The sequence below is a fragment of the Fukomys damarensis genome, unplaced genomic scaffold (assembly GCF_012274545.1).
Source record: "Fukomys damarensis isolate Sample0158 unplaced genomic scaffold, DMR_v1.0_HiC HiC_scaffold_15, whole genome shotgun sequence".
Taxonomy (NCBI): domain Eukaryota; kingdom Metazoa; phylum Chordata; class Mammalia; order Rodentia; family Bathyergidae; genus Fukomys; species Fukomys damarensis.
Genome location: NW_022900927.1, coordinates 64,577,210 through 64,590,845, shown reverse-complemented (window position 1 = coordinate 64,590,845; position 13,636 = coordinate 64,577,210). Strand labels below are relative to the sequence as shown.

Below are 13,636 nucleotides of genomic sequence, written 5' to 3'. Positions count from 1 at the left end.
TTTTGAGACAGGATCTTGCTATGTGGTTCAAGCCGGTCTTGAACTCACAACGATCCTCCCACCTCAGCCTCCCAAATGCTGGGATTACAGGTGTGCACCACCAAGCCCAGCTCTGAATAGGCACATTTTAGAGGTAAGAAAACTAGGACTCAGAAGATTAGGCGCAGAGTCACCCAGCTAGTAGGACACAGGATCAGCACCCACGCTGAGGTTACAACCACAGTGGTCACTGAATAGTGGACTGAGCTCCCTTCTCCTGCGTCACATGCAGTCCCTAGAACACAGTATGGGTCAGGGTCTGCCTTGTGTTAGGACTTCTGCCACCCCTCTTCATGTTGTAATTTTGCTGAATTCCTTTGCACGCGTCTCCACGGTCTCTTCAGCTCAGAATCCATCATCTCCCGAAGGCAGATCTCTCTATTCTCTTTGGACCCTTCACTGTGTGGGATACAGCAGTCGAGGTGAACCTACGGCATGCATGTAACTACATCCGCCCCACAGCGCAGCATCTCCTAACTGTTTTCCTTCTTATCAGGTATAAAAGCGTGCAACACGTCAGAGGTGATTTTCCAATTCGAAAAAAGCAAACTTTAACAAACATCTCTGTTGTGCCTTCTATAGAGAAGAAGCTGTGCTAAAGAGAAGCCTTGGGTGACGGAGACACGAGAAAGCCTGGCCTACCCCTCTGGTTCCATCCAGAAAGTGGGCAGGCTGCTTCCAAACTCCGGTGGTCACAGCTTGTCACCCCGTCCTCCTTCCTGCACCCAGGCCCGGTACGGACGTGCTGTTGAGCGCACCGTATTTCTCCAGAAGCAACATGAAGTCCCTACTATGTGCAGTGCCAGGCAAGGCAGCTTCCCACACACACTTTACACGGAACTTCAGGACACCTCTGCACGCTGTGATTTAATATCTCTTCTTAGAGCACTGGGAGCTCAGCCTCTGGCACAAGGGCTCCAAAGCAAGGCGGCTGTGAGGTTGGCGCTGTGTTCCTGGGCGCTCAGCTCAGGCGTGGATTACTTCTCGTTCCCAGCTGCCTCCTTCAAGATCCTGCAAAACCCTCTGACCTTTTGCTAAGAACCAAGCTCGCACTCGACGCCCGGAAGGATTTATGCACGGCTGTGAGCCTGGGCACTGGGGACGGCACATGGGGAAGAGAAGGCAGATGATGCCCGTGGTTTTCACCAGGACTTAACCCATGTCCCTTCGGGGCAGAGTTTATGCCTTTTCGCTTTGGGTGGGAGACTCAGAGGCCTCCATCTGAAGTGATTTTCAGTTTCACACTCTGCGTTTCAGCAGCGCCACGTACATTATTGGGTTTTCTAGGAAGCTTTGCTCCCTTTGTGGCAGCAAAGAGCAGCCAGGAAGTGGTCCACACCCAGGACACGGCAGGTCCAAGATGGCGCGAGGCTCAGAGCCGTGCCTCACGAATATGTACTGATTTGGCAAATGGAGCTGATTAAGATCATCATCTAAAGCCAGGTAATCTTTGAAGTTCACAGAGCTCAGTCACAGGATCTCTTAGACTATCTATTCATTTTGCAAATAATGACCAAGTGCCTTCAATGTCAACTTCCAGCAGAAGAGGAGCACAAAAGCTGCTCAACAGGAAGCCAATGTGGCACAGAAGGGTATCTCTAGTGGACCAGGGTCTAAGCCCTACAAATATGCCACTGACTTTTCTATCACACACTGTCTCACCCCTAACATGGAGAGGGCAGCCTACTCTGTCTCGTTGAGCACCTGGTCCCTGAGAGCCTGGAACAGCTTTGGCACAGAGAAGGTGGTGGCGGCTGCGATGAAGCAAAGCAAAGTAGGCCAGAGGACAGACAGGTGGTCTGCCCGGAAGGCCTCTGAGCAGACCCAAAATCTGAGCAGAGAAAAGTCTGGTGAAAGAACGAGGTCTCTTGAGGCTCAGAGAGGCCAGCTTGGGGCCCTTCAGAGAACTCTGCTTGGCTGGCATAAAAACTGGGTGGTGACATGGGGTGACCCCAGGGGGCAAAGTGAGGACAAGAGGAAATCAGACAGGGCTGGCTCAGGAGGATTTGGAGATTTGGAGCTGGAACAACTGGATTCCAAACCCCAGCCACTTCCTAGCTGTACGACATTGAGAAGGGTCCTGAATCTCCAGAGATGAGCTGAGAGGATGCAGGACAGCTCTTAGCAGGCTGGGCTGTGAGCCACAGAGAAATGAGGAAGGCACCATCTCCATGGGCCAGAGGTTACTGAGAGGGACGGGGACAGCGTCACGGTGCTGGCACAGGTACTGTGTGTCTTCCTGTTGCCAGTCACCCTACTTCCCCTGCTGTCTACGCTCCTCAGAGCAACAGAAAAAGACTTGAGTCTGCTCCTCCAGGAGGGGAGGGTGACTGTGAGAAGTGAGGTGGGGCCCCGGATGTCTCCACAGCCGGCCTGCTGTCCTCTCCCTGGAGCCAAAGCAAAGGAAGCAGAGCAGCAGGGACTCTGAGGACTGCTCCTAAGGACGAGGTGGCACTGCAGGAGGTCCCCGTGGGCATCACCACCACCAAACCAAGGGGAAGGAGGGCACGGCGGGCAAGAGGGTCACGGTCACGGAAAAGGCCCAGTGGGGCGACAGGCAGGGTGTCCGTGAAGAGCCGCTGACAGCCAGGAGGCTACCTGGTCCCCAGCAGGGAGGGGAGGTGAAGGTGCAGGGGGCAGGGGCTCTGCTGCAACACCTGGGGTGCTATCACCAGGCCTCACAGAAGGCACTGTTCACGCTCTGCGCTGCAGCCTTCCAGGGCACTGCGCTCAGCCTATTTTAGGAGCTGGCAGCTTTAGAAACATGACTTAAAAGAGTTGACACCAACAGGGACGGAGGACGACGGCGAGGTCCCTTCCCCGGGCCCTGCTCATTACCAGTAGAACGGCTCCAGTCCCCTCCGGCCCCAGGACCGGCTGGCCTCCTGCTCATCCTCCCTGGCCCCGTTCTCTGTCCCTAGGCTCTGCTGGTGGCAGCACAGGATGTGTGATGGCAGCTGGGGCTTCTCCAGGGTGACGGGAGGGGGATGGGGGTGTCAGGAGGTTGCCATGGCAACACCACAGGCCCTGCCCCAAGGGCCGCTGGGTTCCAGGAAGGGGCCCTGTCCTGCCCCCCTGTGCTCCCCAGACAGTGACTGCTTGCCCGGCTCTAGTGATGAACACAGCCAGGCAGGTCCCTGCTCTCAGGGAGGTACTTGTCTGTGTGGGGACAGGGACCTGCACAGGGGAAGAGATGACTTCGGGAAGCAGGGGTAGTGAAAGGCGACAGAGAGGTGGGCGCGACTTTAGGCCGTGGGTACATGGAGGTCTCCCTCAGAGGCCAGAGGTTGGGTGGGGAGACGGGAGACAGTGGGGGGCAGGGACCCAAAAGTGCGCAGATACGCGCTGTTCATCGTAAGAGCTTCCTGCTTGTCCCTAGAGCCCTGAGGAGGCTCTGAACAAGTGACCCAACCGTGCTGGTTTAGAGAGCGGAGCCCACGGGGGACTCGCATCCACTCACCCACTGCTCCTGTCTGCTACTTACAGTGGGCTGTACCTGCCCCTGCCACACACAGACAGACAGGCTGACAGACAGACGGATGGGCACAGTCTCTGCCTCCCGGAAAGGCTGGAGTTCAGCGCCGGACTCTGCCACATACAACCACACTGAGAAGCAGGCAGACTCAGGCCCCACTCCCGGTGCTGCTGGACACGGGCGCCGAGAACTTCCCGTCTGGCTCTTGGGGGCTCCGTGCTTACGCACGTGGGCTGCAGCGTCTGGGTTTTAGCCAGCAGGAGGTTTCTGTGTGGATGCGGCCTAAGCAGAGCCACACTGAGAGCCACCCCGCTCCGGCCCCGTGCAGTCTTAGAGCGAAGCCTCACGGGGACAGCAGCCACGGACTAGGGCGAGAGCGTCACTCACTCGGCCTTGGGACCCGTGCACTTGCAATCCTGAAAAGCAGCTTAATTCATCCTTTTCCAGGACCCCATGGGCACCCAGGGCTGTCCCCACAGACTGGGACATCACAGTTTCCCGGGGCAGGAGGCCACTGCCACAGTACGGCTGGGTCTGAGAGGCCTGGGCTGGGTCAGGCATGGGGAGACAGGAGGAGGGGAAGACAAACACCGGAGCCTCCGCTCCTGGGCACTGTGTTCCCTCACCCTGGCAGTGTCCTTCGGTGTCGTCCTCACCCTCTGGGGTCTCAGAACGTGGAACCTGAGGGAGTAGACAAAGGGCTCGCTCCCTGCAGTGCACACGCACCCAAGGCTGCACTTGAACGTTGGCCGGGAATCAGGAACTCAGTCTCCCAAGAGCAGAGAAATCAGAGCAAAGGTGCTCAGTGCTATCTCCCGCCGGTGGATTCAGCCCGAAGCCGGCTGACTGCACTGATGCCACGCGCTTCATCTCTCTTATTACAAAATTATGGAAATACCTAAGGTCTGAGTCACCGGAGCCGGCTCTGCTCTCTGCCCATCACCTGCTCATGCTGACATCACGGCCCCGCCCTTAGGGACTTTTCATTGTTGTGGACTGGTTTCCTTGCTCCCCTCTGTTAGGGGTGGGGGTATGGATTCCCCAAAGACTTGGGAGCCCGGCATTTATGGCTGTGGGTCCCAGGCACCCCACTTTGGGGCTAAACCGCCCGAACTTCCTTCTCTTAGGCTAAATGAGTTAGAGAATCGCACTTCTAAATATTGAGAAAAGAAACAAGGGAATATCTTTTCCTCCTTGCTCCCCAATCTCACACCCACATACATACAGACGTGAGTTGGGCCCCTGGACACGCAGCGCCTGTCCCTCCTAACGGCCCACTGCTGACTTTTGCCGCGTAGCTAGGGTCTTCTTTGCAGCCTCACTGTGTGATACCGCTCACTGTCTCTTATGCGCTATTCAGGGTTCCAACAAAACTTTAATGAACAACTTGGAGCCCAGAGCTCCTCTGCCTTCCACGTCACTTTCCAGAGGAGGAGAAGGGCCAGCTGGGCTCAGGGACGGACTCCACATGAGTGCTCTGCGTTCCCTCCCATTGCTTCCTGGCTGAACACATCAAGGAAAACCAGAGTGCAGTGGCCCTCTGCGCGCGGCCACCTCTACGCGGTGGGGTTTATGCTCGCGAATGCACGGGAAGGCTGCATACTGCGCTACACACCGCGAGCTCAAGACACGTGGGACCACTAGGGCTCCCAGGACTTGTTGACAGAGGAACTTTCTAGATACAGTGTTTCTTTTCAGTGACAGCGTCTTGGTGAAGAGCTGTTTGGAAGCCAGAATGATGATAATTACATTCCATTACATTCTATTCCATTACAGTGGTTAAGCAAGTTCTGCAACCCCAGGCAAATCTCTTAACCCCAAGGACTTCCATTTCCTTCCTACAAAAAAATGTCTATCCCATGAGGTTATTATGAGGGTAAGGAGAAATAATATAAGCTCCTTAAGAGCTGACTGTAACATGCTCTCCTGCTAGTCCCTGTACCTAGGACAAAAAACAGCAAAGCGGTAAGGAGGACAGGAGGTGGTGGGGAGAGAAACTGGTCAGGGGCATCAGCACCTGCCTGGCGCAGAGGACGTCGGGAGACGACAAGCTCCCGTGTCATTGACTCGCCCTGGACTTGTTTGACGCAGGCTTGAGCTGCCATGCAGGGGCCAGGCGCAGAGGCAGTCGTGTGAGGCTGAGGCTGGTGGGTGCAGTGGCCAAAGGAGCATTTATTAGGCACTGACTGTGTGCCCGGTGCCCTTGTGGACACCAGCACTGTGCTCAGCGCAGACGACAAGCACACAGGTCAGCCTGGACTCTGCTGGCAGGGATCCCCAGCCCCGTGCTGTGGACGTGCCTGTCATCGGTGTGCATGTGGCCTGATTTAAAAACAAGCCACTCAGCCCTGGTACCACGACAGACTTCCGCATGGACACGCTGGCATCATGAATGCGTGGCTGACTCCCTCCAAGCCTCAGTTTCCCCCTGTGTCAGGTGGCAATGAATGATCGTGCCAGCTCACGGTTTAGGGGGCAGCGTCCGGAAAGGCTGAACACACAGAGCAAGCTCCACCAAGCTGTATTTTCTTTGCCTACGTGGCTCTTGGTAGGGAGGAGTCTTAGAAGCACCAGGGGCCACAGGAAGAAGCAGGTGGCATCCGGGTACCTCCTGGGTGCTGAACTTTCACAGTGCTCCCAGCCTGCAACGGCCCCTTTATGTGGCCACCCCCTCCCTCCTCACCACCGTCTAAGGGGCGGCTCCCGGAATAGCCCCATCTTCCTAACAAGCAGACTGAGCCTCAAAGAGGTTCCCTGGCCTCATCCACACGTCCAGGGCACGGCAAAGCTAATTCTCAGCAAGGCTGCGGACTCCAGCACCACGCCGGGACAATTCTGAGAGGAACCCTGTTTGAGTGGGCAGCTGCGAAGCCCTTGATGATGTGTGTAAGATGCCGGACTCACCAAGGCGGCCAGCAGGGGCTGGGTGGGGTGGAGTCCAGGCCCGCAGCAGTGGCAGCTCAAACCTGGAAGCTCCAAGGTGATGGGAGACCCAAGGTGCACGGCACAGAGGGGTCCCCAGGAAGGGGTAACTGTGGCACCTCCGTCAGCCATCTGCTGCCCAAGTCCCGGAAGCCTTGAGCTGGAATGTGGGACTCTGAGATCCCCCTTCTAGCCTGAGGATTTAGCAGGTGAGGATGCAGCCTGGCTTTGGATTCAGAGAGACCCATGTTCAATTCCTGGCTGGACACAAGGGGTGTGGTCTGGGCAAGTTAACTAGGCTCTCTAGCCTCAGTTTCTTCATCTGTGAAATGGGGCTATGGGACTATACATAGGCTCAGTGTGGCAACACAGTGAAGTAACACACATCAGTATTTAGCAATGGGACTGGAAAACGGCTTTACTAATCCACTATCCAATTTCAAAAAAAAATTTACACAGAAAATTTTTTTAACATAAATTGCAAAGTAACCCTGGACACCTACCTGATTTTTCACTTATTCCATCTCAAAAATAATCTCTGTATCCCCAGGTATTGATACACAATCACATGGCTGTGGTGTTTTCATTTCATTTTTAGAAAGCCGGGTGTGGTACAGCACGCCTTTGATGAGTCTAGCACTCTGGGAGGCTGAGGCAGGAGGACTGCCAGTGCAAACCCAGCCTGAGCAACTAAGAAACTTATCGAGATCCTATCTCAAAATTTAAAAATTTTTAAAAAGGGCTGGAAAAAGCTCAGCATGAAGGCCCTGGGTTCAAGCCCCAGTACTAGGGAAGAAAAAAGTTCCTTTCAATACCAAGAAAGCCTCAGAAGAGAGCACAGATCCATAGGGGAGGTTCTCAGTCCGCTGGGACCCTGGAAGCTCTCTCTGCCTGCAGTAGCGGTCGGAGCTGTGGGTGTCACAGGCGAGGCTGGGGAGGCAGCTCCTCCCAGACAGCTTCCCTCAGCCTTGCCCTGCAAGGAGCAGAAAATGCCTCACAGTCTGGACACTGGCGGAGCCTGAGGAAGCAGGGGAACCTCTCATGCTTCTGAGTGCAGCAGTTTCCAAACTGACTGGGAGAAAAAGATGTTTTTATCCCCAAAGCCCGGCATTTCTGAGGAGGTCCCCTACCCACAGCACAGCAGCGCCAAGATCTGTCCCAGTGAGGGGAAAATAAAAGTCTGTGGAGACCAAAGGCCTCTCTCAAATGCTTTAGAAATCTTTCCAATGCCAAGAAGCTTTACGCTTTTAACTGAGGACTTCAAGCCTTCTGGGATTTTTCTTCCTTGCAACTCTCAGCGCTTTCTCAGCCAGACTTATCTCTTTTCTATAATGTCAAAGAATGCTTTCTGGTGAGCCTATTTGAGAGAAGAGTGAAAGAAATGAAACTCCCAGAGCAGAAACTTCAGCCCACCTCGTGGTCATCTGAGGACCACGAAAGGAGCTGGAGGGGGCCTGCTTCTTCTCCCACCCAAGACTGCGCAGCAGGGAGCCACACCAGGAAACGGAGCAGAGCGTGTTCGGAAGCCAATCAAGTCCCTCCAAGCAGGTTGGAGTCGCGCTGCGGGTCCGATTTTACAGCTTTATCCCATCCTAATGACTGCAGAAGCACGGCTTCCTTAAGGGCACCTCAGATCCCGCACACAGACTATGAATTACAAACACCCCGTATTTAGATCAATCATCCCGCGAAGCTAATGTGGAGCTCAGAGTCATTCGTGGTCGTCTGAACAAATGAATCCTACAACCGCGGCATTCCAGGAAACTCTTCCTCTCCAAAGCTCCGACGTGGCTTGGTTCATTTCACCGCAACACCAAGAGCCAGAGCTACCGCACTGACAGGGTCTGCACACAGAGGGCATCGGTGCTTTGGACCTCCGTGCTTGCTCGGTGATGTGATTAGCAGTTCCTCACCGCTCTTTGGGTCTCTGCAGTGATCCGTTCTGAGCCCTGCTCACAGCCCAGGTCCCTTGTGTGGCTGCTGATGTGTTTACTTCCTCCGTGTGCTGACGCCTGGGCTCGGCACACACCAAGTGGGAATTCTCTGTCCCCCTGCAGTGAAAGCTGCTGTACTTATCAAGCTCACCTGGGCCGCACCTGAACAAGGCCGCCTCTGCTGACCAGGAAGCAGACAGGACTGGGACACTGGCTTACCCCGCAGGCTCCCGAAACTCCCGCCTCCCTTCCAATCAAAACAGAGCAACCGGCAGCGACATAAGCCCGATGCCAGCAGCTCGCAACCTCTTAGGAACACCTGCCAAGAAGCAGGTTATGCCTCGGGGGTTCCAGAGGATTAACCAGCCCCGAAGTGGGCTCAAACTCCACAGAGTTTGAAGTGCTCCTGTTCTGAGGCTTGGAGACAACACAACAGAAACCACTAATCTATCGGCACAGGTCAACCTGGGCCAGTTAACTAAATCTGGGCCAAATTCAGTGGAAAGTGTCATGGCTGTATTTCATGCTTTTCTGTTTTCTTGTGATTTTTCCAAAATTTTAAGAACTCAAAACCTGTAAGTACTCCCCAAATTTAAAGACTCAATCCAGAAAATAAGGGTCTGAAATGAATAGGCACTTCTCAGATGAAGAAGTACAAATGGCAAATGAGTGTATGAAAAGGTGTTCAGCACCACTGGTCACTGGAGAGATGCAGATGAAAACAACGCTGAGATCCCACCTCATCCCAGAAAGAAAGGCTGCTGTCATGAAACCAAGCAATGACAAACGCTGTAGGGGCTGTGGAGAGAAAGGAACCCTGCTCTCCTGTTGGTGGAGGGCAGACTGGTGCAACCACTGTGGAAATCAGGGTGGAGATTCCTCAAAAAACTAAAACTAGAGGTTCCATTTGAGCTGGTGGTTCACCTTCCAGGAATCTTCTCAAAAGAATGAACAGCATCACAGCACAGTGAAGTGCGCAACTCATGTTTATGGCAGCACAGTCTATAACAGGTGAATTTTAGAAACAGCCCACAGGCCCATCAGCGGATGAACTGACAAAGAAAATGTGGCCTTCGTATATCATGGCGCACTGCTCTGCCCTAAAGAAGGATGAACAGGGCCTTGAGGCCATAATTTTAAGTGAGATAAATCGGACTCACATTTTTTCTCTTGTGTGAGAAGCCCAAAGGGTAGGTGAGGAGCAGAATGGAGGACAGATATTGGGAGGAGGAAGAACTCGTTCAAATGGTAAGGAAACAGGGAGGGGCTTGTGGTGCACGGCAAACATGATTAATAAATTTAAAAAGGTAAGTGGTGCAGATGGATGATTTGTTCCCACATTTTAAAGAAGGGGATAGAGCTAAGCTCCTCTGCTAAACTGTGCCTCACAGAAGACGCACTTGGAACTGAGTTTTCCTCTGCTTGACAGCAAGTGTGCAATGACTCGGGATAAGGGAGAGGCAGAGAGGAAGGGGGCGGAAGCGGGGTCACACGCAGGACTGGAGGGGCACAGGGCAGGGCTCCAGGGGCACAGCACTTCCTCTCCGATGACGCCAGGGATGCCCACCCCACAGCATATCCGGCCTCCTCAGTGATGCCTTCTCAGGAGAAGGTTGTGAGGAGATGGGACAGACCCTTCCGTCCTCCTTTCCAAAGGGAGGGCTCTTCTGACCCCAGACGGAGCTGGCTGGGGGTAGAGCTTGGTGACAGACCACTTGCCTGGCAAGCTCAAGGCCCTGGGTGCAACTCCCAGCCTTGGAGAGAAAGAAAGACAGAGAGAAACCAAAACACAGGCTGTGACTACACCTTACAGAAAATATCTAGAAACAGTCTAAATATTTTTTTTAGGATTGTTTCCCTACCTCGATGTCTAAAATTGAGCATAGGAAGGCTAGACAGTTATTTTTGCTGAGCGATTCCAGATATTTACTGAGCAATTTCTAGGTGCCATGCACCATATTAAATGCTTAATATGAGCAATCTTAGTATGAATTATGTTTTCGTAACAATTGTAGGAGGTAAGGGTCTTCTCACAAAGAGGAAACTGAGGCTTAGAGGAGCTGCACAATTCGCTATGAGCCGCCCAGCTGGGAAGCAGGCGGAGTTGGGCTTGGCCGCTGAGCACCGAGCTCGAGGTCTTTTCTGGAAGTCGGCCCATGTCTGGGGATGGCGCCTGCACACAATGCCCACGTCACACCGCCTGACGGCTAATGAGCTGGCCACATGACTACTGCCTGCATGTCACAGGCCTGTCCTCCCCGAGACGGGTCTACTCATGGACAGCACCGGAGCTGTGATGTTCTCACAGACGAAGCAAATGTTAACTAAGCTTCAGGAGAATCTCAAAGGGGACAGAAGAGGATTTCGTGCTTGTGGTAAAGATACAAGGGCTTCACCTATGTCCCTATTTTTGTCAACAGTAATGTAAAACTCCATCCACATAGTTAAAGAGCTACTGTAACACTCACATAGGGGGAAATAGCAAGTCCTTTTTGCTTCTGCTGCAAGTATATTTACTTTATCAGGCATCCCTTCCACTACCACCGTGTCCCTCACAGAGCAAAAAAAAAGAGGGAGGGCGGCCTGGGGTTCAAGCAGTGGCTTCAGCCAGACAGACTGGGTCATGGCTCCGGCTCAGGTCCTGGCTCCTGACCCACCCCTCACAGGCACCTTTCATCTTCGGTCCCACACGAGGAGGGTGCACGAAGCAGGATCCCTGACATAGATTTCTAAAAATACAACGAATCGCGTACTTCATAAATACAGCGGACCTTGACTTAGTGATCTCATTTCATTCCCGAGGGCTGGTCATAACCCAAGTTGGTCAATGAAGGCCCAGGCTTCTCTGCACAGCCTTCAGGCTCTCTCCTGCACACAGTGGCTCTCAGCGTCCTTAGAGAGACACTGGCCCAGGGTCTCTCAGTGAGCCCCACACAGGCGAGGACGCTGTCATGTTCGTCCCAGGCTCTTTAGGGTTAGATCTGTATCTGAGACCAACTAGAAGTGCAAGTGGCAGGCATTTGGGTCGTAACTCAAGATTTTGTAAGTTTCACATTCTGGTCATGACCCAAGTTGTTCATATGTCAGGCTGGTTGTAACTGGAGGGTCCACCGTACCTAGCACATGAGAAGCATTTACTAAACATTATCTCTTCAAGTATGAGTGAGAAGCTCAGTTTCGAACTTGTGATCGGCCTCGGGGAGGTTAGGCACACGGCGTCGGGAAGGCTGGGACCCACACAGGCGATTTCCACTTCATATTTTCAGACCACGGCTGACCACAGGTAACTGAAACCAAGGATGGCAGAGCTTCGAAGGGCAGTTAATCGTGTCAGTGAACGCACCAGTTGCTGCCTCTGCTGTGGCTCTCTCCAGGTAAACCATGCATAGCAACAGTGCCCCTCGAGGGTTACTGACAGCAGCACGGAGGTAACGCACTTAGACGGCACAGGGAGGCACGTGGTACACATGGAGCGTGCTGTTACCACTTTCGCACCTCCTCCTTGCTGGACAGCCCTATTGATGGCCGCATCTGTCACATAAAAACCTGGGCTCAGCAACCCTAAGCTCCCAGACAGGAGGCCCACAGCTCCCTGAGGAAGAGCCGCTGTCCCCCACTACATCTGCCCACAGCGCTCCAGGTGGGCTTTCTCTTCCTGGGGCCCATCCCTCGCTGAAATGCTGTTTTTGTGTCTACTTGTCCATCCTATGCTCTGGAGGAGCAGAGACCACATTTGTATTAAGCTCAGCATCTAGCATGAGCATGTGAGTGAGTGAGTGAGTGAAGGTCTTTCCACATCCAAAGACACAGCATAGGCCCCGTCCAACCATCTCCAAATGCAGAGGCACCACAGGCCTCCTCGGAGGGGCCTCCTCTGGGCCCAGAGACGAAGATAGCTTCCGACTCAGGTCCATACACTTCTTTCTCATCAGGCTGGATTCGGGTCCTTAAAGCCCTGACTCTAGTAAGGGCAGGACCAAGAGGGCTGGGTGAAGAGAGGCCCCGGGACGGCCTTCAGGGCGAGGTACCACCCAGGCACCTTCTGCCCCCTCCCCCTGAAAGGGGGCCAACCTGTCCTGGGCCGAGCTGTGCACTTGCCTGCTGCGGGCTGACACACGGGAGGTGCTCAGCAAGAGGGCTCAGGGCCCTGTTTTCATGTCCCTGTCACTCATGTACTACCCATGCCTTCTCTAATCAGACACGCCCTGGACTCTTCGACAGCAGGGACCATGGCCGAGTTCATCCCCAGGACCTGCCATCCAGAAGGCTCTCCCTGGGACTGAATAAAATTCAGCTTCACATTGCTTTCCTCTTTTCCTTCCTTTTTCCCTCCCTCCCTTCTTCTTTCCATCCTTCTACCCAATACCTCCAATCAGTCTATCTTTGAGTTCATCCCCCAAACCTTAATACAATTTGCAAGGAGAGTAGAGGAGTAAAAGCAGCATCACAGACTCCTCCCCCTTTTCCATCCTGCAGAGGCAGGGCCGAGGGCTCACAGAACACGGAAGGGTGGCCTGGAGGGCTGGGGGGGCTAGGGGCTGGGGCTCCAGCCATGCAGCAAGCCGGCCTTCCAGGTGTCATTTTATACCTTCCCAGCCTTTTGGACAAAGACTCCAAGGCAAGCTCACCCCAACCTGGCTTAGAGTCATGGTCCTAAAATGTTGGAAGTGGAAGCCAAGGAGCCCGTGTTTGGCAGTAACTCCTCCTCAAGGGATGGCTCTGAGAAAAGCAGCCTGAAAGCCACTTTTCAGACAGATGCTTGGCAGGTCTCACACTGCACAGAGGGTGAAGGGTTCTGGGGGGCCTGGTGACCCCCGGCCCAGCCACCCGTCTCCAGGCCAGGCAGCCCAGTCTGGTCCGGGAGGAGAGCTGTCTTCCGTGCTGGCGGCATCCCGGCATGCTGGGCCAGTGTGTTCTCCACACCAGCACACGCCAAGGGCTGCAATAGCGGTCTGGGAAGCACTTCGGGGTTCCCAAGTTGACACTGAGCATAGCTGCATAAAATCTAGCGTCTCCTGGCAAATCCTTCTGGGATGCGGGCTGTTGGCCAGGGACTTAAGAAAACACCTAGCTGGCAGGAGAGGAAACAGGGCCCTTTAAAATGGTTATTGAAAGCTCTGGACTCTACAGCCCAGGTCCCCTCCACTTCCTAAGCACCACACTCCAACCCCCCAGCGCTGCTTTCCCCTAAGTCACAAAAGACCCTGCCCAAATCGCAGCCTGAATCCAAAAGGCAGGGGAATCACATGGGGTCGCCCGGCCCCCC

General features: G+C 54.1%; 1 protein-coding gene across 3 annotated transcripts in view; it reads right to left on the bottom strand.

Annotated features, from left to right (window-relative positions):
• The window catches only part of Rfx4 (regulatory factor X4), a 136,164-nt gene that overhangs the window by 118,710 nt on the left and 3,818 nt on the right, over positions 1 to 13,636 (bottom strand). Inside the window, exon 1 of one of the 3 annotated variants that reach the window (XM_010631309.2) lies at positions 2,878 to 2,982. The exons of 1 other annotated variant lie outside the window; for it this stretch is intronic. In XM_010631309.2, the coding sequence (XP_010629611.1) occupies positions 2,878 to 2,932 (55 nt within the window). In that variant the 5' untranslated portion in view covers positions 2,933 to 2,982. Of the gene's footprint in view, positions 1 to 2,877; positions 2,983 to 13,636 lie in introns of those variants that run through there. One more of the 3 variants, XM_010631308.2, reaches the window with a different exon arrangement.